At 37.5% G+C, this 27,772-nt stretch overlaps 1 protein-coding gene and 1 long non-coding RNA gene across 3 annotated transcripts in view; one reads left to right on the top strand and one right to left on the bottom strand.

Annotated features, from left to right (window-relative positions):
• Positions 1-7,128: 7,128 nt before the first annotated feature.
• LOC306814422 lies at positions 7,129-14,406 on the bottom strand. Of its 2 annotated transcripts, none has more exons than XR_013777165.1 (3): positions 14,297-14,406; positions 12,408-12,494; positions 7,129-7,881 (listed from the first exon to the last, which is right to left on the bottom strand). It is a non-coding gene; the product is annotated as an uncharacterized lncRNA (long non-coding RNA). The 2 variants fall into 2 exon arrangements; XR_013777166.1 differs by having other exon boundaries at positions 12,430-12,494.
• The window catches only part of NDUFS4 (NADH:ubiquinone oxidoreductase subunit S4), a 47,417-nt gene continuing 33,941 nt past the window's right edge, over positions 14,297-27,772 (top strand). Inside the window, exon 1 of the mRNA XM_079330434.1 lies at positions 14,297-14,457. Within this exon, the coding sequence (XP_079186560.1) occupies positions 14,372-14,457 (86 nt within the window). The 5' untranslated portion in view covers positions 14,297-14,371. The remainder of the gene's footprint in view (positions 14,458-27,772) is intronic.

Raw genomic sequence — 27,772 nt, 5'->3', positions numbered from 1 at the left:
ATGCAAATAATCTTGTCTTATGCTCCTCTTATTAGGCAACTCTGTCTTGATATTCTGACTAATGAACTACATAATACAGTCTCAATGGTATGTGGAATCAACATGCTACTTCAAGACCAAAGATACTTCAGTAAAAAATTGCTTAGAATAATTTCTTTCATCCTTAAATTAAAAAACTGCTGTCTGCACAAACATAGCTAGGCAGACTGAAGCAAGGAATGAGAAAGAATGAAGTGCTATTGGACACACCTCATGGGTTCTTGATATTACTAGGAATATTCCAGGTGTATAGCTCAGTCTGAGATGCTATCTACACTACAGGATGTGGGCAGATAATTCACATTTCCTTTCTTGTACGTCACTGATCTGTCTGCATGAGAACAGGTTACCAAACCTTTTGAATAAAAATAAATCATGAAGCTCTGTTAGAAAAGATCACAGAATTTTATACAAGGTTAAAGCAAATATCAAAATAGAAAAAGAAAGGGTGGGGGGGGGGAAGGAAGAGCGCATGACAAAGCATATTAAAATGGCCAGATTGACTACTAATCCTAGGATGCAAATAAGAGAAGCAAAATCACAGACGTTTACTCAGGCATGGAATTGATTAAAAGTCACCTGTTTGGAGCATCCTTGTGGAAAAAGAGCACTCTAATTTTCCAGAAGTAACTAAGCAAAGTCAAGGCTATTGCCTTGCTATTTAAGAAGAGTATGAAAATTGCATTTTCTTCATTAGGATTTTGCAGACTTAGTTAGCAGGAACAAATTGATTCACTGAGGTAAAAAGAACCCAAACAAAATAGAAATTAGTGAAGTTATGGCTTCTGAACCTTCACCTGAGTGCCAGCTGGAAAAATCTGCACCTGATTGGAGCACCCAGGTCAGCCCAGGAGCTCTGTGCAGTATTAGTCCTCCACTTGTCAAAGCTGTAGTCCCTTCATATGTGCAAAGCCTGATGTTCTTTTGAAAATCCATTTTCTTGCAATAAGATAAGCCCTCTAATTTTCCTGTTGGAAGAACATTCTGTCTTGGGTAGAACTGTTTGAGAGTCTCAGATAGCCACCAGCACCTTAATGACTGTAACTTAAGATTTCCACTGCAAAGGAAGAGGGCAATGAGCCTTGGCAAAGGTGAAATCCCAACTTTAGAAACATAAAGGCAACCAGTTAGAAAGCCACAAGAAAACTACAAAATAGTGACTTGCAAAATAGTTGCATTTCTGAAGCTAATTTTAGGAGTTTCTTAAGATTCATTCATTAATCCAGCAGATCAAATTGCAAGTAAAGACATCTGTCAAGAAATTATCTTGTTATCACTTTAAGTTTTGATCTAACTTACTTAGTCCATGCATGGAGGAAGAGAAGACTGTTCTGTTTTTCTGTAGACGCAAGGATTTGTGGGCCAATTGCCTATTTTTTACATCATCTCTATTTACATCAAAGTATCTAGACTGCTTGTATACGTTTAAAAGATACCAACAAGAAGTGCTTTGCTATGGAAATCACATACATCTCTAGAAATTATGACCTTTAAATAAAAATAAAAAAAAAAGCACATATATTTTTTAAAATACATTAAAAAAATTAAGACTAAATAGATGGAAGTTCTGAAAACTTACTATAACCATCCTGCAAACTAACAGGGACACTGTTCTGGTTGTAGTTTGCACTCAAAATCCATAATTCTGTAGTGTTTTAGCTGCTGTAAAATTTTCAAGAGGTCTTCAAGTCCTTCTTGGACAGGTTACGTGGTAATTGTACTCTCTTTTGGGAAACCTAGCATCAGGAATTGGTGAAAGGAACATCAAGTACTTAGGGTACTACAAAGAAATATATTTTTCCTCCAAATATTTACAGGGGATAATATGGAAATAAAAAGTACCTTTGGTGATTCCTTTCTACTGACTCCTCTCCACCTACTTTTGCTAAAAAAGGAGCATGACCTATGCCAGAAAAAAAGCATGACTTGGTGACTTGTCAAAAAGGGAATGAATAATACACACCCAAGAAATTAGATTAGGCTAGAATCAACTTCCAATATAATTACTCCCTAGAAAGTCTGAGTTTGGTATTTATTTTTACACCTAAGCATTTAAACTTTTGCTGATATTTACAGTTTGAGGCATCCCACTGTTGTATTTTTCCACCAATAAGCAAATTTTAGTTTCTGACTTACAGCTTTCAGCTGGTTGACATTGCAAAGAGAAGTTAATGACATTCTGGGAAAACTCTACCTTTTAATTTTTGCTGTTTAAGATGTGGGAGGAAAAACTTCAGGTTTCATGAGGATTCCCTATAGATAAGATTATTATTTATAATGACGACCTCTGATCAGATATAGCATTACACACATTTAAAAATAAACAACATATGTTCACACAAAGGAAATGAAACAGAGATAATCTGCTTGGGCATCAACAAAAATCATGCCATGACACCATAAGGGAATTTCTTAGTTATGCTAGAAGAAGGTGAGGATTACAGGAAAGATGATAATGCAGGTAGAGAAAAAAGAAGAGATAATCACAAGTGATCCCAAGAAATAGAGTAACACACCTGAGTGCTTCTTAACCATCTTGTTTAATGTATTTGTCAATTTTACCTTGAAAAAAAATCCAAGTATACAGATGTTGACAGCAAAGTTTAGGATTCATGCTAGTAGCACACTAAAGATGTAGATACAATGAAGAAATAATCATATGACCATGATTAACTGACTAGTGAAAACACACAAAAGAATGAGACTGCAGGTGAGGAACAACTAAAAGTGATACAACACAATAGTGTGATATGAACAAACTTCAAGTCAAACACAACACCAGGATAAGATACAAAGAGAAATTAAGTTCTTTAACAGACTTGCCTAAGGAGCAATGTGACAAAATTGGTCCAGATCATCTTAAGAAAGAACTTTATCAAAAAAGGTTATGTGATGTAGTTGCCTAAATTAGGAGGAGATTGGGCGTGCCAAAATATTCTTCTAAATCCTATATATCCTTGGTTAAAAAGACCAAAACATTTTGCCACTATTTCTAGAAATGTGATTTACAGCGACAATAGCCTGCATTTAACAACTTTCTATTAAAATTTATTTTCTTGATACAGTTTCTCATGTTGAGAAACTCTCACTGCAAAACTTTTAAAGCATTCCAGGAAAGAATTTGAACACAGAAATCAAAGTGGTGATAAAAGTATTTTAACCTGATGAGACAACAGCTGAAACAGAATAAACACGTGAAAGAAACTGTGGGCTTTGCCTTGGTAGGGAGATTTAAAGGCTGAAAGGTGTGGTGATGAAGGTCACAAAGATAATTAATCAATGCAAAATTCAAAATAATTTGATAAGCATTCCTGAAACCCCCTTTCCCCCCCCCACCATTTTGCAGCAAATCAGCAACAATTAAACAAAGTTTAGTACCAATATAGGATGATCTAGGGTTTACTGGATACATAATTTTCCTGCTGGCAAATCAAACATTGCTCATTTATAAAACTACAGAATGTATTGTGGTATATGGACTTCACAACTTGGAATTTATTCAAGAAATATCCCCCCAAATTGAAATTCAAAAACATGTAAAAACATGTTCCAACATTGCTGTCTGTGTTCCTAAGACAGAAGACTAAGAAAAGGGAAAATTCATTCTCTATTTTCACAGTACTTGGGGAATCTAGCTGTTTTCTGAAGTGCAAATTGCACCTTTGTCAATAAAGGGGATATTTCAAGAGAATGCAAAAGTTTGCATTCTGTTTTTTACAAGATATAAACTATAGCAAGTTTTATTTAAATCTTCTTCTGAAAAAAAGTACTTTTTTTTCCAGTTGTTTCCTTGTTTTTTGAAGGGGTATTTTATGTCATTGGAATTAGAGGCCTCAATTCAGTGAAATATATTAGCACATTCCAAGTTTCTTTTAGGGCCATGAATACCTCAATTGAATGCATGAAGTACTCTCTATAATATCAATGTCAAAAATACACCTGGATTTTAAACATATATGAGGCAATATTATAAATTATTTAACATTAATATGTTAATGTTAAAATGCATTTGATTTTGAAAATGGTACTATAAAAAAGGTAATATAAATTAGGAATACATTGAATAACCACATATGAAGATAAAGGACTTCCTTGAAATTGTCTGATCCTGTCAGATAGTACTTAAACATCTGTTACATATATTAACTAAAATAACCATTGTAAACAGATACAATTTTTTGCCATTTCTAAGATTCATCTCAATTAGAGATATGAGACATAAGAAGAAATTTAAGCTTCCAGAAAATGTTGCTAATGTCTTAATTTTTTTTCTGGGAGTCTTTGTTCTCATTCAGAATGCTAGTGATCCCCTCTAGACCAGAGAGATTCAATGGAAAACCTTTATTATTATGCCCATTTTGTTCATAAATGTACTCTTTTATTTCATCTTGTGCTCTCTTTTCAGAACAACTACCCTTCTTTTCAAAAAGGAAAACCCTAATAGCACTTTCCTCCAGCGAATTCCAGTAAAAGGAGGAAAGCAATAACAGTATGGATTAACAAGCATTAAAATGAAACCATATGGAAACATGGGCAGAGGATTTGAGCAGGAAAAGTACTGTTTAAAAATTAATCTTCATGATTTAAAAGTAATTATTAGGAACATTGCAAAAGTTCTGAAAACTCTTAATTCAATGCTGCAACAATGCCAGTGTTCTGAAAAAGTAAAACAATGTTTATGTTGTCAGATGGGCTCCTCTTAGAAGGACAGCGTGGGAAATACACTTTGTGACCTAAATCTAAAGTAACAAAAGACTCTGAAGAACACTTCTTGTATCTGTCATTTTAGTCACAATTCCTGTGATCATGACATATACTTGTGAACAGGGATTTTATTACACTCTTGTAATACCACTACCCTTTACCTTATTATGAGGAAAATAGAAAATAAGGAAAAATCTCCACTGTGTGACATGGCAAATAAAGTACAAAGAAAGAAATAGGAGAGCTACAGTAGTATTTAGCCTGTTGTTTATCAGATGAGGAGAAAATGTAACTTAAATTACAATTTAAAAATACTTACATTACAGTTTTCTGCCCATTATTTACTGTACTTCATTGATGTAAAATGGAAAAATATATGAGAAAAGTAGTCTGAAAGATGGGTAGTTTTAATGATACTTTCCAAACTGGCATGAAGAATACACAGACACAACAGGGATTACAAGTCTTTTTGGTGAACTATCTCTCATTTAAACCTGTTTCTGCTTTCCTCATGGAATGGGATAATCCCTCCAAAATGAATTAAAAAAAAAGAATTACGCAAAGAAAGGTAAATGCTAGACTTACAGGCCAGAAAAAACATGGGAAGAAGGTAAGGAAAGTGATAATAAATAAATTCATAAAATTAGAAAAGAACTAGTGAGAGGTAATTTCACAAGCCAATCAATCTACCAAATCTTTAACTGTGTCATTGGAGAATAGGAAAAGAAAAAATAATGATCATATTATTTGTATGAAAGAGCCTTGCTTTCACAACAAATGGATGAGTTAGATCTCCCCAATTAAATCTTGACATGTTAATATCTAGGTCAAAAGGCACAAGTATGACTGACTTTGCTATCTGTATTAGTTAAAACTAAACTCAACAGGAACATTGAACTGAGGGGAAGAGACCTACTTGTGTATATTAGTTTCGGTTTCAGATGAAGTATGAATTTATTTCCATGGATTTTCCTTGTGTTGCAAGACAACCGCTTTTGGTGGAAACTAAATCTGATACATAACCAAATTAGCAACAATTTAGTCAAGAAAATGGAAAAGTGACCCCAAAATAAAAAAGGACTGCATAAACTATTTTCTATTATAATTATATGCTTGTAGGACTGTTATAATTTAAATTTTTATTGCAAAATTGTAATTAATTTTCATTTGACAGAGAATTAATGTCACTTTGACTGTTTTTTTTTTAAAGAAGGCATAGTGTTCACCAGTGTATTGAGTAAAATCACACATTCTTCAACATATTCTCTTATAAATCACTCAGATTTTTCTTTTCAGAACATTTTCTAAATATTATATTTAGTAAATATTCCACTAATATATATTTCAGGAACTTACTTCTATGGAAACAGAATAATTAATCTTTAAAAAAGCCAAGAGCTGCTTTAAAGAAATAACACTGTTTTCTGGCATCATGATCCTTTCTGCAGAAACTAATTGTGTCACCAAACCATTCCTGGTGCAAATAATACAGTGATGGACACAATAAAAATTTAAAGTACTGTATAGCATACTTCATAACAGTAGAAGACTTTTATGCCTTTCATCCAAATGCAGAAGGTGTGGAAATACAGATATAGTCTCTTGCAACATGCCAGTGCACAAGGCAGTCAAATATAAAATTCGTATTTCCTTATCCAAAGTACTCACAGCCAAAGCAAGCATAATGAAAATGGGTTGCTGTCCTCTTTTTTGCAACCTCAATTTCAGGTTCCAGCTGCTATGGGAATATCCATATTTCATTTCTATATGGACAGTTACAGATATTGAACTTTTTGGCAGCTCTTGTGTATTTTAGGGTTCTGAAGCTCAAACATTAAGACAAAACTTAATTTTTGTTTTACAACAAAGATCCAAAATAATGCCCATGGTTCCATAGGATATTTTGATTATGAAAAGTGAGAAAATCAGAAAGGCCCAAAAGTCTTGAGGCAAACTATGTTTTTATTTTTATTTAGCAAACTCATTACATTTCAAGGCCCCCTCTAAATTCTGAACAGGCTGAATTGCAATGCTAGGTATGTGACAAATGAATCAATCTTCACACAAGGTATAGCATAGCCTGTCTTTTGACCTGGGGATTCCCACAGCAGGGGAATCCCAGAACTGCACAGCACTGAATATACACTGCCCTTTCCCAGATCTTGTTAGACAGGGAGCTTGCTGGAGTACGGTGGTGGCAGGAGCACCTGAACACCAGCATGCTCAGAGCAACACAGGAACTCCTGTGAGCAGCACAAAGAGACCTGGAAGTAACACTTTCTTCCATCTGGTCAACAAGACAGGTGTACAATTGCAAATCACACACAGATTGCTGCAGCCAAGAGAAAATACAACAGCATTTTTAAAATGTTGTGCAACTCCCAGTCTTGTCTGTGGTTCTGCAGAAGTCCAGGGTCCAATCCTTGTTTCAGTTTGTAGAATGTGGGAACAAGCAGTTGGCCTTGAAAATCTTGTGTATAGAAAGTGAAGTGGGGCTTATTCAAAACTTAAGACAATTGTTTAAAGTATCCCACACAACACCTACCCAACTTACTGCCAGATAATATAATCAAGTTCATTCAAACTTCATGTTTAAAACTACTTCTGTAAGTAGGAAAAACTTTAATAATGGATATCACCTAAATGGGAACTTGAGTGTGGAAGATTAAACGTCATTCTTGCCTCCAGTATCCTCAGAAATATCTTGCAGTGGTAATTAAACTGAGGTCCACTTTCATGCTAACATGAAAGGACTTCAGTCTGATCTAGCATTGCACTGTTAATATATTTCTGCTCTATATTTCAATTTGTAGAAAGCTAAAGGAAATTATTTTCAAATGTATTTTACTGGATAGCACAGTTGCTCCATTAGATATATTTATACCACATATTTTCAATAATTTCTCCTAATCTCTCAAAACCATTCAAAAACCTACTTCTTCAAAGCAGCTGGAGTTATTCAGTATCTACCTGTAGCTGATGCCATTCAATAAATAGCTAAGTTGAAGTGAGAGACTATTTGCAGTGATCAAATTTCTCACAGAGCAGTGGTACTCTTAACACTACTCTTGTGAAACATTGAGTATAAAATGAATTTGTGCATCCAAATGAAGTGATCAGTGAGAGAAGATCTTCAAACTGCACAGAGCAAAGAAAAGGAAAATAAAGCCACAAACTAAAAAACTAAATTTTGTTTCAATACAATTCTGTACCATTAAATAAATTAAAAATTATTTTATTTTTCCTGAATTTTCAGATGCATGTACTTATTTAGCTTACTTATGATTTTTGTTTTCATAAAGAATTAAAATCCTTTACATATAAATAGAAATCTTATAGATACATGGGATATATGAAATATACATAAAATAAAGCTCTTTACAATGTATTAATAGAATATATATCTCACAGACATAAATAAAGCACTACTTTTCACCAATATATCAAGAAACATTTCTTAATTTTGCATGAAAGGGAAATAGAGTTCAGAAAAATGGTACTTATGCTGCATTGCATGTTATTATATAATATAGTGTTTTCAGCAATACTACAGAACGATGATTTTAAAATCTTTTATTCCACATTAACCAGTTTAAGTAATTTTTTTTAAAAAATACTAAATACCATGTAGTATTTCAGAAAGTGTCTAAAATCTGATCATCTGAACCCAGGGTTCAAAAACTATGCAAAATGTCATGCAAAGACTTCTATAACAGTTGGCAACACAGAAATCCTTTTTGCAGAATGAGCTATAAGGATGAGGGAAGTCATACCATGTCAAGACTGGAGAGAATAATTTCCTGAAGACTTAATTTTCCAGGAACCTCCCAAAAATCTAAGAAGGAAGAATGACTACCATTATTAGTGAAGGAGTGTCTGATCTGGACAGCTAAAAGGACTAGAAGCTCTAACAATTGTTTTACTTTTATTATTCTAAGATCTTCCACTAACAAATACTCCAGCATACCTAGGATCTTTCAAAAATCATATGAGAAGGCAGATGGCTATAAAAATTCAAAGACTGAAATCTGTTTTACCTCCAGTTACAAAAAGAAAAAAACAAAACAAAAAAAACAAACCCCCCCCCCCAAAAAAAAAAAAAAAGAAAAGAAAAGAAGAAAAAAAAAAGAAAGAAAGAAGACATAGAAATTACCCTACAGATGTTAATAATTGTCTGGGGTGGGAGTCGGGGAATGGGAAGGCTGGCTTCTAAGTAAACAATGCAAAAAAAGACAAAGAGGTCCCTGCTGATGTACAACAATAAAAGCAGTTTTCTCAGCAGTGTCAGCTTAGCAAGCCTGAGGGTCTGTATTTTAAACCCCAGTGGCCTGACGTCACTCACCCTGATGGTGTGTGTGAAGGAAGCTATCTCTCCGCAATGACTGACCTGAAAAGTGTTTTCAAAGCCCAGTGGGCTAATGTCACTCACACCGACGGTGGATGGTGGGATCTCTCAGGGTGGCAGCCTGGGGGAAGTGAGCTGCAACACCAGCAGCCGACCATCACTCACTCTGATGGCAGGGGGTCAGCTGGGATTCTTTGGTGGCCTCCCGGGCAATAGTTAAAAAGAAGATTTTGGTTCACATGTCAATGTCTAACTTGAAAGCAGTGAGTATAAAAAGTGATTTCTTTTTCCTTTTTTTTTTTTTTTTTTTTTAAATTGTGCTTCACTAGTGGCAGCAGTGCAGCCAGGAAGGGGAGTTTCTCTGCAAGGACGTTTGATTGCATGTGAAGCTTACAATGGGGCTGGCTCTGCCTGGTTTTAATTTTTTTCTCCTGCATGAGTTGAGATATTTTATTCCCCCATACCAAAGGGGGGGGGGGGAAGAAAAATTAAATCCAGACAGCTCCAACTGCACTTTACATTTCATATGCAATAAAACAGACTTTGAGAATACCATCAGCTTTTTTACCAACCTGCCTGCCATATAGAGAATGTAAATAAATACTAAAATCCCAAAACACCATGTTCTTATGCTAACTCATCTTGTAATGCAGAAACTGACATTTGGGACAAGTTCTCCCATTAAATTTACCCTGACACCTAAAGCATTGCAAGGTTTGCAAAGGATTACATAGGAATAGTCTCTGTCCCACTGCAAATACTTCAAAAACCCTACAAGCATAAGTGCAGCTGATAATTCATCAGCAAAGTAAATTATTTGGAACAGAATGAAGCTGTAAGAGTCACTACTTACAGAGAAAGGTCTTTGCAATGATAAAATTTTCAAAATAACATTCTCAAACTGAAACTTAGTATTTAAAAACTAAACCCTAGTCCTATGAAAGTAAATGAATGGTTTTTAATCTGTGTTAAACTGTCATGCTCAGTTGTCTGAAGGGTCAGAATCTGTCAGATATCCTAAAATCATAGCTTCTGTATATAAAATCGATGCAACCAATAAATTAAATGAAACTGAGAATTCATGCAGCTCTAGACAATATAATCAGCTTTCTTGCATTTTGTATCCCTTTTCCACCAGTTCTTTGCCCCATTAGAACTGTCGAGATCGAGACTGATGCTATTGTTTCCTACATAGTTCTTCTCTGCCACCCAGAAGAAAACAAACTAATTCAAAGCAACAATACATAAAGGAATAGCTCAAGAGTTCTGCTGGTCACAGCTAACTGTAGTTTACTTGAGACTATAAAATTATTTCCACCAGAACTGATTTGTTTGGGCATGAAGTAAGGCTGTGCAACCTCAGTCTAGCAGGAAAAAAGTAGAAGGTTAAATTTTGTTCTCCAGTTTTCACAATGTGTGCAGCTCACATATGTGAAGAGAAAATATTACTCTAACTCTGCACAGTTAAGATAATAAGCTTCCTCAGAGAGTGAGACAATAGGAACTGTGAGCATACTGTACAGCACAACAAGTGCTGGCACATGAACTGTTTCAGTCTTGAGGGACAGTGTTTCACAGTATATCAGAGACAGAAGATCAGCTTGCAGCCAGAATTATGAATGAAAAGTTTAAGCCTTCGTGAAAGTATTGACTTCAAATGGTAGTTCTGCAGTCACCTCAAAAATTGATGCACTGTTTTGAGGAATGTGGCATTTAATACTCAATTTTCTAAGATTGTTAGACACAAAAATTCATTAGTTTAACATAAAACATGATGATTAAAAAAGGTGTTGTATTATATGTGTGAATACATTTACACAAATTTAAGCCAATCAGATAAAATCGTAAACATTCAACCTGTGTTGAATTATATTACAGGTCTACTTATAAACCTGGGCAAGTAGTGGGAGACAGAAAAATTCATCTCTTCCTTTACCAGGCACCAGACTGCAAGGGACTGTTGGTGCATATTAATTTCATGGTAAACTATGTGCTTGGAATTGCCACAAATACTGTCTCTGGAGAGCTGTGGTTATTTGTCTTGAAATGGTCTCTCACCATTTTGTGACTATTATACAAAAATACTTAATCAATAAATGCTACGGTTACATTTAAATTAGAAAATAAACAATCTAAGGATCCTTTTGTATCCCTGATGCAGCTCAGCTTACACGGCACAGCTCACATCCGTGAAGCTAAACTATTTCTCCTCTTCTCCTCTACTTAAAAAAAACAACCCAAAACCCAGAAAGGCCTCATCCACACAGCTTATTAGGAACAGTCCCAGCCCCATGCTTATTCCCAGACTGTGCTCAGACATTGTTTGGGATGGTGCTAATTAGTCAGGGTCAAAATGGTTCCAGGGGCTGTGCAAGCAATTAGCAGCACATTCACTTGCACACATGCTCAAACCCATCAGTTGTGATCTAACACAGGACCATCCTGATCCTGCAGCTTCCAAAGGCAGCTCCTGAATTTGGTACCCTCCTTTGGCAGATTTAATAAGGTGACAACTTCAAATTTCAGCTGCCATGTGCTACCTCTGTCCTTTCTCCACCCAAAGGAGAGGCAACAGGAAGGGCAGGAGTTTGAAGAGCTGGGTCACATGAAACACAGGAGCCTTCACATCTGCCCAAACCACTGGCTTCCTCTCTGGCAGGGAGAGAAGACACAAAGCTGGATTTGCCCAAAAGATCTTCATCTGAGCTATGATAATCTGTCAGCTGATAGACAGACTCAGACAATTTACCTCAGTTCACAGTGGAGCCCTCAAAGGCAACTGGCTTCACCAAAACACTGGTGCCTTTGAACAGCAATAAAATCTTCCCCTTGCTTACATAAACGACAGAACACTCCTCCTAGCTGAAGGACCCAAAAGAGAAAAGTTCAGATTAGATGAAGTAAATCTGAGTTGGTGTGAATGCTGTCATCACTCATGCACTGGACAAAGACTTTGGAAGAGAGAAAAACTAACAAATTTTTTGAGATGCAGATATTCTTGATATGTCTTTTCGGCAGCTTTGATGTAAGAGACGTGCTTTATCAGGTTGGTAATGAGTACAGCTCTGACAAAAAAAAAAAAAAAAAAAAAAAAAAAAAGGGGGAAGCAGTTTTTCAAGTCTTCCTCTCAAAGTTGCTGGACAAACTGGCCAAGTTCAAAACTTTGGGTTATTTTCCCACCTGTATTTTAATGAAAGACACCACTACTCTGTATAAACCATTCCAATTCATCATTGCTACAAAATGACTCCTGTTGTCTGACTTTGAACATACTAATAATTGAAAAATTAATTTAAAATACTCACATCTGTAAACCCACCAAGTTTATAAATTGCTGTTACTGCGTCTCTCTATTTTGCTGGCCAGATAGGTTTTTCATTTTCCTCTTTTTTCTGTAGCATTGTTCCTGCTTTGAAAGGGAAAAACAGGATACATTTTCATTTCCCCATAAATCAGAAATATTCAATGGAAAGAAAGAATAGAAAATTACATATTTACAGTGAAAAGTTTGGATAGAATGACTTGCAACTGCCTAATAAAAGGAATATGAAATAATGGCTCTAGGTCTGACATTTCATTAGGACTACATAATATACGGGTGTTGCTTTAAAAATTAATGTTCTTTTGATTTTATACTGCAGAAGACATTTGCTGAAAGTTTGTTTAGTTTTCCATTAGAACTATTTTTCAGTCTTCCTTCATTTAGGGGAAGAAAATGCTTAATTTACTCACTTGTGCAGAATTTTTTGTATCCAACCCTGTCAAATTCTGCTGTTTAAATCAAGCACAAGGCTTGATTCTCCTGGAGCAAAGCAGAAACAGTCAAAACCAACATCTCCTCCTCTAGGAATTTAATAGCTTTAAAAAAAAACAAAAAACAAAAACAAAAAACAGAAAAACCTAAATATTTTCTCCTTTTTTTTAAACGTGAAATTAAAGCTGAAATTTCATTTAAGCTTTTATCTTTTTTTTTTCCAAAGATGTCTTCAGATTTTTAATAGAAAAATAATTAATTTCATGAATACCATCCATTTTCACCATCAGAATAAAAAACTTTCCTGCTCTTCACAATGTTGCAGATCCTACTGAAACACTGCTTTTGCACCATGTGTTTTTGGAAACAATGTCATTTGAGCTTTTGGCACTGAACAGAATCATACTTGACTTCTGATTTATAGCAATCTGTCTTCTGTAACCATGTACACAGCACCCAAATTATTGTAGGGCGTGAGTACTGTTAATTACATCCAGTGTACAGTTAATGTATTAAAAATACAACTCCACTTTAAGAGAGTAGGGGGTCATGTCAGTCTTCCTTGCTTGAATATAGGAGGTAAGGCTGGAACTGGTTTAAAAATAGAAAATAACTCTAGAAAGTGCCACAGTATGTTAGAGGCTTCCTTCTCTCAGCAAACTAAGAATGTGAATCCATTTCATACAGGGAAACTAAGAAGTATGCTAAAAAACAGGCGAAGAAGATGTACCAACACTTTCATGTCTTTGTACAGAGTGCACCATTTTGCCTGCAAAGCATAGAGGGGAATAACGGGGCCAAAATTCCCTGTGCCCAGAGCTGCTGTGCCCAGGAAGAGCCGCCATGCGCGGGGGCCCAGCCAGCCCAGCCCGCCGCCCTCCCTGCGGCGTGTCCCTGCCATCGAGTCACGAACCAGCGAGTGCCAAGGCTTCAACCAGATCTCAAAGATCACCCAGCTCCCATCTGCCTGCCACGGAGCAGGGACACGTCCCTGGTTCCATAGTCCAAGTTTGTCAAGGTTTTATCCAACCTGGCTTTGAACACTGCAGGGACTGGAGAATCCACAGCCTCTCTGGGCAACCTGTCCCAGCGTCTCACCACTCTCACAGAAAAGAACTTATTTCCAACAGCTAACCTAAATTTCCTCTCTTTCAGTTTGTACCCATAAAGAAGGTAGTGTCACAACCAACGGTGTCAGAAAATGCTTCTGGGCCAAACATGTAGGTGGGGAAAAGGAGCACCCTAAACAGGCGAATGGCTCCTCCACGGAGCTCTGGGCACCAGCTCTGCCTTCTGTCCACGCTACTAGTGCTTTTCGCTACGGCCTCCACCGAGTCCGCCCCGCACCGCTCCCTGTCCCTGTCCCTGTCCCTAACCCTGTCCCCATCCCTACCCCAGTCCCCACCCCAGCCCCTTCCCCGCCCGCCCTTTCCGCCGCCTCTTTCCGCCCTCACCTTCGCGTTTCCTGTCCGAGCGGAGGAGGTTTGGCCCCGCGGCGCCGCCGTCTCCCAGTGGCTGTGCTGAGCATCATGGCGGCGTCTCTCTCAATGTCAGCGGCGCTGAGGGGCCTCGTCGCCAGGAGCGGTGCGGCCGCGGTCCGCCCGCCGCCGCCCAGGTAACGGCACCGCGGGCTCTCCGCCGGCCGCCCGGGGGGCACCGCCGCATCCTGGCGCCCGCGGGGGCCCGAGGAGCCCGTCCAGGGCCTGGGCCTCCGCCGCGGCCTCCCCGGGAGCGGGGCCGGGGGAGCCGCGTAGGGCCCCGTTGGGGGTGGGGGGGGCAGAATGGCAGCAGGAGCTGGGCCGAGGCTTCCTCCGTGTCAGTCCAGACGTGCCCTTGCCCGTCCCCGTCTGTCCGTGCGTGACCTTGCCCGTCCTTGCTGTCTGCCTCGCCGTGGCCGCCCGATGTCCTTGCGGTGCTGGAGGTCGAGTTCTGCTCGTCGTGGCCTCGCTGCCGGGGAGCGTTACCTCGCCAGCGGTCTTCCCAGAGATTTGCACCCCACTGGATTCTTTTGTATCGTGTTTCCTTTCCTCTCCTTCCCTTTTTCGAAGCACGTTACATTTTTCTGAGAGTGACTATCTGCTTTTTCGCCGATTTCCTAAAGTAAAATGTTGGAAATAGGTTCATAATCTTAGGTAGAACTTTGTTATTTGTTTCTTTAATGCAGAGACCTGTGTTAGAAGTCCAGTGCATGACTCAACCGCGAGTTGAAGATGTGTTCATGTGTTTAGTTTTGTGCATCTCACAGGCCCGAGCCTTATATAAGACCCCACTCTAATCAGGAGAAATAATGTAGCTCGATGCCTTTAGTTGTGATTTGGAGGGTTTGCTTTTTGTGCACTGTAAATCTTTACATATTATCAGATACAGGTTAGTTCCAGTAATTTCTTTTAAATCTATGGAGACGTTAAAATGTGGATGTATATATAAATATGTATGCGTGCGTGTAGAAACTAGAGAAACACAGAGCGAACTATGCACACAGAGAAAGAACTATGGGTCTACCATTTTTTCATATTTTTATCCTCTGGTTGTCCCTTTGGCTATTGCTGCCTTCTCCCTCCTAAACTGGTGCCCGTTTTATGGTATTGAAGGTTAATTATTAGTCTCCAAGAAATGCTTTAAAATCTGTGAGTATGAATTTAGGAGTTCCTCTATGCTAATGCAGAAACTTACTCTTCATGTTCAGCTGTTTCTTTCTGCCCTTCTTCTGCTCCTCTGTGGTGTTGACAGAAGTGTTACCTGTCCCATGTGGTAAATTGGGTCAGTCAAGTGATTCAGGCTAAAAATAATTTTGTTTGTTCGTTTTAAAGTCCTACCATTCTATATTTCAAGTAACTATTTCAGAAAAAATGGTAGGATGTAGCAGGGCTGGGTATGAGAAGCATGGAAAAATGAAGTAGGGACACTTCAGTTGGTATTTCTTTGAAACAGTGCATTAGGTTTCTTGCTTGCCATGGAGGGTGAGGAAAAATTAGCATCCCTTAGTGTTTTCAGTAAGAGGGATGTTAAGGACATTTGCCTGAGTGGGACTGAAACTTACACTTTACATTCTGTACGACAGTGACCTGATCATAGGACAGCAAGTTTCTTGGAGAAGAGGGAAAGCATTATGAATTTCTCTTGAAGTTTTGCTCACAGCTTTGTGATCACTGCTTGTTGTTAGAATGAGAATAAAATTTTCCATGGAATAAAGAAAAGACATTTCAGCTTAAGATAGTTTTGGCAGTATGAGGGAATGCTTAAGGTTGTGATTTATTGCATAAGTTTTGCAAAGGATTTATTTCCTGGTTGGGTGGGCAGTGAAATGTAAATCTCTCCTCAATTACTATTTCATACTAAAGTGTCTATATATGAAAAATATTTATGTGCAATTTTATTCTTAATCAGCCTCTGTAGTCTCCCTACTTGGGAGTGAGAATTAACATACATAATTACTGAGAAGGATTTAGGGTTCTCTGTTTTAAATTCAAAATGTCTTCCTGCAGCTCATAGTGAGGTGTTGAATCTGAAGTAGACAGGAAAAAGTGTATCTGTTACTTTTTTGCTTTGTATTGCTTCTTGTATGCAACTGTTTGTTTTCCTTTGTTACATAGCATATAATCTTTCTTACAAAGCATGTAATACTTTGTGTTTCATCAGAAACCCAGATGAATTTAAGTATACAGATAGATGCCTCAAGGTTTGACAATGTACAAGTCCCATTTTTAGCTTTAGTGTCTTGCATGTCCTGACCTCATAGAACTGAACCTTTACCCAAGGCCACTTAAGTTTGTTTTCCAGTTGCAGTGATATGCTACTGTCCAAAAGACTATTTCTTTGAGAAGCCAGTGGTCTGCTGTGTATCTTTCAATTGGATATATAAACCCTGCAATACTAGTTTCCTTTCAGAAAAGTATTTTGACAGATTTGGTACAAGCAGTCTCTTTGTTTTGAAGTATGTTTGAAGTATTTGTCTAATTTATTAGTGGAGTAATCTCTGCCATTGTCACACTGCAGAAAGATTGTGTTATACCAGTATGCTAGATGTGTGTCTGTAGGTAAATACAGGTGTTACAATTGCTAACAATAAAAATTATTGGTATTCTTAGGAGATGACTGAAGAAGATTCTGGAATTGTTAACTGTGAGGGCATTTGAATGACTCTTACATCACTACAGGACTGCGCTTTTGTTTACTTAGATTCAGAATAGTTTGGTTGTTTGATCTGTGAAGTTTTCAGGAGGCTTGAAATTAGGTTGAACGTGCTCTCCCTAGCTTGGCCTAAAAAATTGCAGTGTTTCCTTCCATTACAAATATGGAAGTTGAAGAAAACTTTCTGTGGAAAGTTGAAGAACTGTCTGCTCTTTCTGTGGAAAGAACACTTCAAACAAATTCCTGCTGAACTGGGATGTTTGTTTCAAATTTCAGATATTTGTTTCAAAATCACTTCAGAGTGTTCCTGAGAAGCCCTTTCTATCACAATGTATTGAAGTCAGAATTAATTTCTGTTGCTGTAGCAGAATGTTTTTTGTGTAGGTATAGTGCCGCCACATGCTCTATACATGCTCTATAATTTTTCATGTCACTTTTCTATGGTTTTTCAAAATGTGTTACCTTCCTCTTGTAATGCTGTTGTAAAAACTCTTGAGTATGACATCAAATGTTTTGCTGGTTCATCATCATTGTTGCAGGTTCAGGAGGATGCTCATGCACAAAAATCTCAGGATACAGTAGGAATTGCAGAGCAAGTCTATTTTATTAGTCAATTTTGCATAAATACATACCCTGGATGTTGGAGAAGCTGCTGAGCAGGAGAAGGAGATGGAGCATGGTGCTAGGCAGGAGGGACAGCAGGTAGGCTGTGCATCTTCAGGGCATCTCCTGCATGAAAACAGCGTGCATCCTGCCCTCTCCCCTCCACCCCAGAACCACATCTCATATCACCTCCTCAGGAGTGGCCAGTTTCAGCATCATATGGTGCAGGGCCAGCACATGAGATGAGGTCATAACGACCCATGATCACACCTCCTTGCCAGCAAGGGACTTATTGTGTGTTATCCCGTTTCACTGGATGAATCCTGCCAGGTGACTGATACATAGTTTCATTACTGAAGGTTAGTCTTACCAACTAACTGTAAGGTCTTTTACATAATTCTGTCTGCTTGTACAACGGTGGACCAAGTGTGGCAGGCTTTAGACCTGTCTTCTCTCCCTGATACAATCATAAATGGGTATCTGAGGCTATGAAAGTAAAGAATTACGGACACTTGTGTAGTATGAAGCCTGTTATTCAATTCATATTCAAGAAATTGGGGAAATCTGGGATGATATTTACATCTCATTTTTCAGTTTCTGTCTTTATAAGCTGGCTTCCCTCTCAGGAAAATGAGGGAGAAGCCATTTTTGTGGCAAAATAAAGGACTTCTAAAACAGAAAAAAACTCCTGTCATAATTTTTTATTCTGTCCTTCCATGAAAAGTAGAGAAAATACCTACTAACTTAAAAAAAAAAAACAACCAACCAAACAAAACCCCAACAAACAAACAAACAAACAAAAAACCCAAACCAATTCTGCAAGATAACTAGCTTACTCTTTTGTATTATTGTTTGGTTGGGTTTGTTTTTTCTTCTTTTATGGGATAATATTGATGTTTTTGTTTCACATCAATGCCAAAGCATGTGTTAAAATACAGCTTAGTAGACTTAGTGGAGCTAGGTCTGGGTAGGGTAGAGGGCTGTTTAAAGATGCACAAAGCCCTGACTGAATCTGGTTACTAGAAACACTATTTGGCCAGTGTTTATGCTAGCCATTGAAATTTTTGTCAAATCTGAAATAGGTGCCATGTTGCAGAAGTTGTATTATTTATTATTTCATCGCCTGTAATATGTGTCTGCTGTTTGCTTTATTCCACACAATATATAAAAGTAATTGTGGTGTAGTCAAGCTCAGACACAGCAGAAGCATTGGTTTTCATTAACATATACATAGTTCTGTAGCGTTTGTCTTCGTTAAAATTATTTGTGGTGACTGATATAATCTGCATAGAGAACCTGGAATAAAATTTAAAGATAAGATCAGAAGGAAAAGCAGTCTTTTTTGCAGTCTTGCCCTAGCTGTATAAGAGGTGTTTATAGATAGTTTCATTTTGGTCATTCACTAGGAAAAAGATGTATTTGGCTTTTAAAATACATATCTGGCTGGAATTTTACAATTTTATCTTAGTTATGTATTTTGGTTTTAATGTGTAGCAGAAAAAGTACAATGAGTCACAATATCTTACAACATAATAGCACTAGTATAATCTGAAATCTGGCATAAAATTCCACCTGTTTTTTGCTTGTGAGATTGTGGTGACATGGAGTGTTGGAGAAGACTCAGAGTGGAAGACAAATGGACATAGAAAGGGGGGAAAAGATGAAATCCAGTACAGTTCATACACTAAGTGAGCCTGAGTTTAAAAGCAAAACTCCAGACATCAGTGAATGTTTGTCTGATCTTGCAGACACCCTGAAGCAGTAGTTCGGGAGTAGGTATTTCATATGTCTGGAGTCCCTAATTCATTTTAAACCAACTCCTTTTGACTCTGTCTACACTGTTCAAATAGTGATTGTGTGGTTAAGAGAGCATCTAGAAGTCAAATCTTGCCTGTTCATTGTGACTGAAAGCAGTATCAGTGGTTATTTGTTATAGTCACAGATTCTTTGACGACAGCCTGTGTCTGGCTCTTGCTGTCCTCTTTCTGCAACAATTTTGCATGCTTTGAGGAAAAGAGGGGGAAATTTCTGATAAGTAGGATTACTTCAGCCCCTTTGCAGTATTTTATGTATTATGTCAAAGCTGCTAATCCATCATTACTGGAGTAGTTGCAACAGGATAACTTGCTCATGTCTGTTGTGTTCATGGGTATGCACCATTATTAAGATATCAAAGTGGCTACGGTGAACCAGAATGGTGTCTTAGATTTCCTGCTTTTGCCTTCTGTTTGGCATTATTGGAAGTAGGGTGTAGGAGTGCTCCTTTGGAGTGGGAAGAGTAAGCTTCTGAAAGCCCCCATGTATGTAATGAAACATGGCAGTAGTAGGGTGTTGCTGTCAGTGTGAACAAGTCCATCACAATGAAAAAGTGAAAAATACTATATATCATGTAGTTCAGTGGTGAGCTCAGATCAAGCTCATTTGAGTTCTTGAAGTGTGTGGGATTCCTGTAATGTTTGTGAAAGTTTATGTACTTTTAGTATTCGTCTAGAGAAGGAAGAGGATGGGTAGAAAGATGTGCAAATCAGAGGGGCAGATAGGAAAAAAAGTTTGGGAGAGCCAAAGTTTGAGAATGGGGCAAGGAGGAGATGTATTATTCTGGAAACAGATGGTTTTGTAATGTACTCATGGAGAAGTAAGTAGAGTAGGCATCATGAAAATGATGTAGGAACATCAAAATGTTCCTGATAAGGCTTCTTAGGTGCTGTTTCTTATTGGTTATATAACTTGGGGTAACTTACTTTAATTACATGCAGTTCCTTTGCTTTTGGAATTGGAAGCCCAGAGGGGAGGAATGATATTCTTTTCAGAAAGTGAAGGTTGAACAGAGACAAGCAGACCGATGTTTAAGGTGTATTTGTGTTGGAAGATAACTAGTGAATAAGCAATGTGCTTGCTTCTCCACTATAACAGCTGAATGCTCTTCTAACCAATTCTGTAGCAACTAACCATTGTGGACTCAGAACTGTAGGTTGTTTATGTAAAGTTTGGCATACTTTTAAAAAAGCATTGTTACATGTGATAATAACTTTTCAAAAACTTACTGATTTGAGAACCTAATAATCTTAGTTCTACTTAGAAGATTTGAAGATGAGTGTGGATACAAATAAAACCCAAAAACTGCACCAAAACAAATGAAACAAACAAACAAACACTCAAAAAAGCTTTGGAGGGTAGAGGTGAAGTTTGTTGGTAATAATATCCTAAAACAGGAGGACATAATATTTTTCTTCAGGGACTAAACAATTTAAAATAGAATCTAACACTGCATTTGAAAAATGACCCTTGGTTTTCAAGACAATCCCCCAAACATTCTTATGGAAAAGACTTTCGTGTTGGTATATCCTAATACTGAATATTTGATACCTCAGGGTTTGAGATATTTATTTGTAGAACTTGTTGGACTAAGTTAGACCACATTTCTTATCAAATTAATTAGTCAATAGAAAGATTATGGAATACCATATTATTCTCCAAATAAATATATGGAGAAGGGGAATAATAAGGCTGTCAATAGACAGTATTTCAAATCTATGATAGCAGAATAATAAAATTTACTTTATTGATGTAGGTTTAATATATCATGTTCAACAGATTTAACTCATAGTGGAAAAGTACTCCTATTTGGATTTTTAAAATTACCTTGTTTTTGCCTTAGTATAGATTTGTGCATTTTGACTCAATTTACTTTGTCATGGATGAAATTGACTGTTTTAAGAAACTAAAATGCTGAGAGGCTTTTATACTTAGCAGGGAAGCATGAACCTTCTCACAAATAGTTTTTAAAAAACCCAAGTTTAAAAACTCTTATTTTATACTAATAATTTCAATTAATTTGTATGATACTTAATAGCTAAATCCTTTATATGTTTTTACCCATGTGCAGGTTTTCATTCTTATGATAATATAGTTGATTTTGCTAAGTTTTTAAAATTCTTTTATAACCATTTGATTTTGGGTGTATTAAAGAATATACCTCCCAATTGTCTTAAGATCTTATCCTTTTTTGTTTCTAATAAAAGAAGTCTCTAAAGTCGAAGGAGGCAAGCTGCATTACTTTATTTATAATGTATGTTTTCATTTTTCCTAAGAAATTAATGGCATTATTTCTGTCTGAGTTTCAAAGGACAGTTGTTCTGTCCTGACAGTGTAATAATGTTTTAGGTATTATTTGCTTAGCTCTTTCTAGCTGCAGTAGTTTCTATCTGAATATTTCCTTGACCCGTGACTGATGTTGAAGAAGTAAAGTAACTTTTGACTCAACAAGAGAGACTGTAGGCAGTTCCAGAATGTGTGTGGGCAAACAGTTCTTGCAGCTGCTTATTTCTGGGGTCTTAAAATGAAAGAGTTCATAAACAAGTCCTGTTAATTTTTTAGTCAGACTTTATGTATTTGATATAAATATTTTTAGACCTTTTATGAATGTATATTTTATATGTGAACACTTCTGACATTGTCACTTGTGATCAGTCCATTGAAGTAATCTTCTGCTAAATGTTAATGAAATAATCCACTAAGTGTTAGTGATGCCATTCATATTGAAGTCCAGCTTTGTTGCAGATGATGGCTGTTGAGTTTTTAACCTTTTTTTAAATGGATTTCAGTAGTTTTAGGGTAATATTTTTATGGATATTGCATGTGCAGAAGTTGCAAGTTATCATAATTTTTCCACTATATTTTAAATGAAGGAAAAAAGTGGAAAGCTCTTAATGCAGTAGCTTTAACTATTCTGTCGTGTATTCAAGGAGTATTTGCATCTGTAGCATGAGTTATTGGAAGGAATATTCTGTGAAAGTGATGTTTTGTCATATGCCAGTGTTTGTGCCTACCAGAGAAAGAGACAAATAATCTACATGTTGTCTGAACTGGAATTCAAGGATAAGGTTTGCATTTAAAACACCAGTGTAGCCTTAAGGCTTTAGAAAAGTGTGAGTATTATCAATACTTGCAGTCTCCTTTCAGAGAGAGAGAGCTAGCAGCTGATCAGATAGTAAGAATAGGAAAAGGAAGTAAGAATAGTACTAGTGGAGGAGGAGAGGATTGGTGTACATGGAAGAGTATAGCAAACACACAAATAGGGTAGCCGATGAGATTGTTTTTGTTCTCAAAGCTGAGTTCCCAGGAATTGTTCTGAGATGTGTTTACATTAATAAATAATGACAAATTAAAAAATTAGAAATTAAGAAATTAGAAAAATCAGATAATTATGTAAAAACAGAGCACTCAGGCTTTCTTTGAATGCAGACTTAATTTATGTAGCTTGATAGTTCTATTGTGTTTCTTTTGAAGAACACAATAATTTGTACTTCATCAGTTTAAAGAATTGTTGTTCCAAGATTGGAGATGCTGATGCAATATGCAAAAGAAAGAAAGGGGTTTATTTTCCTAGCTAGCACCATGTAATTGTTGTTTGCACTTGTGTGTAGAATTGGAGCTAAAGTTTTGATGTGGTAATTTTTTTTAGAACTCCCATGGAAGACACATAGGTTGCTTACATTGCAGCCAACCATTTGTTTTCATTTCAAAACAGATGTATATTGTAGAAGGTATTTAATCATGCTGTACCCAAAGCTTGTGTGGTTAGTACCTTTTGAAAACAAGATAAGATTTTAAATCAGTCATTATAGAGAGACTACATAAAAATTAAGTCCTTTGCTTTGGTAGCAGTATGAGGCTGAAAACCAAGTGCAGGTGAATTGCATACACTGCAAAAACACAGTATTGTATTTGATAGGAATTAATACCAAGCAGACTATCAAGGAGTATCACAGGCTGTCTACTCCAAAAGGTAAGACAATCTAGAAAGTGAGGGTGACCCCAGCAGTCACAGCAGCCTTAATGATCAGGGCAAGAGCCAGTACCAGGGCTCGAGGTGGGTGAAGCTGATGATGGCACTTAAGCAAGGGCTGAAGACCCAGAGCTGAGCTTTAAAATGGAAGTCCAGAGCCACAGGCAAGGCATGTTCATGGAGGCCCTGTGTGAGGCCATGGCCATTAAGACCTGCTAATGCCCCTTGGTGTCCTGATGCATGGTCCCAGAGTTTGTCTTCAGACTGTCTATATTAGAGCACTTGAAAACTCAGACTATACTCTTGCACATAAGGCAGCACCATTGATGTATCTTCTCTGCGTGTAACTCAGTACTGAAAAATTTATTGAAGTATCGTGGAGGTTGTTCTCCTCAGAGGTGTATGAGAACCATGTGGGCAGATAGATCAAGTAGTGTAATTAGGGTGTGTGACATGGAGTGTAGCTAAGGTACATGATAACTGGTTAATGGCAACAGTTCACAGGGGAACTGAGGACAAAAACTTAGTGTCAGAAAGGAAATTGAAGAGAAAGGTAGCTGAGACAAGGTGAAGTTCACAAAGCAAGTGTGAAACTAAATAATACAAAATCTAGAATAACTGCTAAGAGCACACAGTTTTGAAAAGAAACCTGCATGTCATGTTCCATTTGTAAAGTATTTGGCTTTCTCTAAGTGGCTTGTACTACAAACATTAGTATATAGCTTTCAATTACAGTATGTCATAGCAGCCCAACAGCTAAGGCTTACTAGCCAAATAGCTCATTTGACTCTCATAAACTGTTATAAACCAAGATGTGGTTCAGCAGTAACACTTCAAAGGATTCTTTTTTGTGTTGTAGTATACAGTTCAAGTGTTAGAGAACATTAAATTAGAAAGAAGTATTTTTATTTTTATTTTTATTTTTATTTTTATTTTTATTTTTATTTTTATTTTTATTTTCATTTTTATTTTTATTTTTATTTTTATTTTTATTTTTATATGCCATGTTTTACAGGCCTTAGATTATTAGAATAAGAATTAGTTAAGATGGTAAATGCATTCAGGTTGAAGGCTAAATCAATAGGAATAGATAGGAATGAAATACAGGACGATGCTATGCCATAAACCAGTTTGCAAACACAGAGGAATCTTTCCTCTTTTTTTCTGTTTAATGTTACATGATTCAAAGGCTCCTTTTCAAAATGCACAAAATAAGACAGAGGTGGGTTGTGGAACATTAGTTTCATTCCTCACAGTTTTGAAATAAAACCCTTTGACTTTTGTTGTTCCTTCTATAAAGAGAGCACAGTTTTTAGTTTTGTCAAGTTGTATGAATGCCTGAATGTATATGTGTGGGGAGTTTGACATTTAGAAAGTACAAACAAAGCAAATGTGTCACCTAGGTATTTTGTCTTAACACTCTACACAACTTTCTTCTTTTTTAACTTTATTAGGCTTTTTAACTAGAGAATGTAAATTGAGTTGATCGTTGTTATGGCTGTGGAACATTTCTAGTATTTGCCTCCCAACTAACTTGCCTAGAAGTGATTTCAGCTTGGCAACTTGCTGCTTTCAGATTGTGAACTGAGGTTAATTCCTAAGAGTAGGTGTTATAGTTTGGAGAGCAGTGTGTAATGAAATGGTTTATTAGCAACTGTACAGGTGTCAGTAATTCAGAGCTCCTGTGACCTGATAGCAGTTGGATATCTTACAAAGTATGTATTATATTGCTGTAAATGTAGTATATCAGATCTCCTTTCATAATGAGTTCTTTGATTCCTACAACAAAAATGTTTAAATAGTTTAATAATTTTATTCTTAACATGTTAAGTCCCTCTCTCAAAAGCGTTTCTAATCTGTTTTGTGTAGTTGGTCAGAGTCTACTGGTATGCTCTGAGTCATGTGTATATGAAGGTCAAGGAGCACTGACATGACTTTTTTTAGAAGTTGCAAATAATGCCTGGATCTGCATCCAAGCACTTAAAGAAATGTTTTGATACCAGCCTGGAACTTGCAGAGAACTGTTTGAGGATGTGCAGCTGTTGCTTACCAGTGTGCTGATTTGAACCTCCAGGCTAGCTCTGTGGATTTTTGGCTGAACTTTTCCTCATCTCAAGCTGTTTGCATTACGCATATGCTTATACTGAAAAGCTTAAAAGACACCTGTACAGTTCTGCAGGAGTAGGTTGAGATGGCCTGGGCATACTGTCTGCCTCATGTGGAGCCTTCGGAAGGAATGGTCTTTGTTGTGCATCCAGTCACGTCACCTCAGCTACCTGGCTGCTCAAATGGGCCCTGTTTGAGTCAGGAAAGTGTGGGCTTGGTACTAGGTCAGAGCTAACCTTCTTTATTGTGTCTTGACTGCAAGAAGGCTGATTAAATGAACAAAACTGGTGACAGACAACTCATGTCTTCACAGAAATTACTTGTGTCCTGAGGAATTCACTGGGATGCAGGGATGGATATAGTGCTCTCGTCCTGTGGTAGTTCAGGAAGGACCATGTCTGTCTTTACGTGCAGTGGTTCAACTGATAATTGTTTGAATATAGTAGGTCAATAGCGTTTTCTCTCATGTAGGATAATGTAAGTAGAATATAAAATAACTGAAATTAGATTATTTGCTACTTAATGAAGTATTCACTACTTGAAAATTAGACTATTTTGAAAGAATTGTAGAATATTCGGAGTTGGAAGGGATCCACATGTATCAGTGAGTCAGCTCCTGGCCCTGCACAGGAGGGGTCACACCAGGTGCCTGAGTGCATTGTCCAAGCACCTCTTGAGATCTGTCCAGCTTGATTCTGTGACCACTTCCATGGAGAGCTTGTTCCAGTGCCCAGCCACCCTCTGTGTGAAGAACCTTTTCCTAATCCTCTTTTTCCTAATAACCTCCCCAACACAACTTCATGATGTTCCCTCAAGTACTGTCGCCACAGAGAAGAGATCAGTACCTACCTCACCACGTCCCCTCACAAGGAATTTTCAGACTGTAATGTGTTCTCTTCTGTCTCTGCTAGACTCAACAGATCAAGGTGCTTCTCATGTGGCTTCCCCTCAAGACCCTTCAGCACCTCCTTGACCCTCCTGTGGGCATTCTCTAATAGACCTTCTTGTATGAGGGTGCCCAAAACTGCCCCCAGCACTGGAGGTGAGGCTGCCCCAGCTCAGAGCACAGCAGGACAATCCCCTCCCTTGCCTGGCTGCTGATGCTGTCCCTGATGCCCCCAGGACACTCTTGGCCCTCCTGGCTGCCAGGGCACTGCTGGCTCATGTTCAACTTGCCATAGACCAGAACCCAGGGCCCTTTCCATGGCACAGCTCTCCAGCCTCTCATTCCCCAGTCTGGCTGCACATCCAGGGCTGTCCCATCCCAGGTGCAGAATCCAGGACTTATCCATGTTAAATTTAATCTGGTTTGTGATTGTCAGTCCTTCTGTTTCTCAAGATCTCTCTGTGCAGCTTCTTTGCCTTCAACAGCTCCTCCCAGTTTAGTATGATTGTCAAACTTGCTTAGTATTCGTTCCAGTCCTGCATCCAGGTTGTTTATGAAGATGTTGAAGGTCTCAGGGCCTAAGATGAAGTTCTGTGGAGCCCTCCTTGTGACAGGTCACCAGACTGATGTCACCCCATTCACTGTAACCTTTTGTGCCCGGCAGCCCATGAGCCAATTCTCATCCATCTCATAGAATGTTTGTCCAGCTGTGAGCTGGACATTTTGTCCAGGAGGATTCTGTGAGAGGCAGTTTTGAAAGTTTTGCTGAAATCCAGAAAGATCACTACAGCTAGCTGTCTTCCCTTGAGCAACTAGCTGTGTTATTTTGTCATAAAAGGATATTGACAAACAGGACTGTTCCCTCATGAAGCTGTGCTGGTGTGACTGATAGCTGCATTGCTGTTCAGGTGTTTTTCAGTAATTCTCAGAATGGTCTTCTCAAAACTTTACCAGGCAGTGAAGATTGACAGGCCTGCAGTTCAGTATTTGTAAAGGCAGGTTAACTTAACATTTAGCTTCAAAGATGCATACTTTTAAGTTCTTAACCACAAGTCAAATGCTTATTTCCTTGTTAATTTAGTACATTTGTATAACCATTGCTTCTTTTCATAAGTTTTGCCTGTCAGAAAAGCATAGTCAGTTCTTGCCCTGTTTTCCAAACAGATGTAAAAAAAATTATTGCATATTAACTTACTAGCAAGTAAAAGCAGTGTCTATGTATTTATATTTAAATTTCAATGATTTCAGCAACTTACTACAGAAATCTTAGTAGTTTAGAGAAATAAATTAATACTGTGTTCATCCATTTAGAAATACAATTTACTCTGTGTAACATCATTTTGTAGGCAAAGGAAAATGTATGATTAGCCAACTTCGCCAGAGTATGAAAGTAATATTTATTAATGAGGAGCTTTG

This window comes from Erithacus rubecula (genome assembly GCF_903797595.1).
Source record: "Erithacus rubecula genome assembly, chromosome: Z".
Lineage (NCBI taxonomy): Eukaryota > Metazoa > Chordata > Aves > Passeriformes > Muscicapidae > Erithacus > Erithacus rubecula.
Note: the sequence above shows the minus strand (reverse complement) of the source record. Positions and strands in the feature narration are given on the sequence as shown.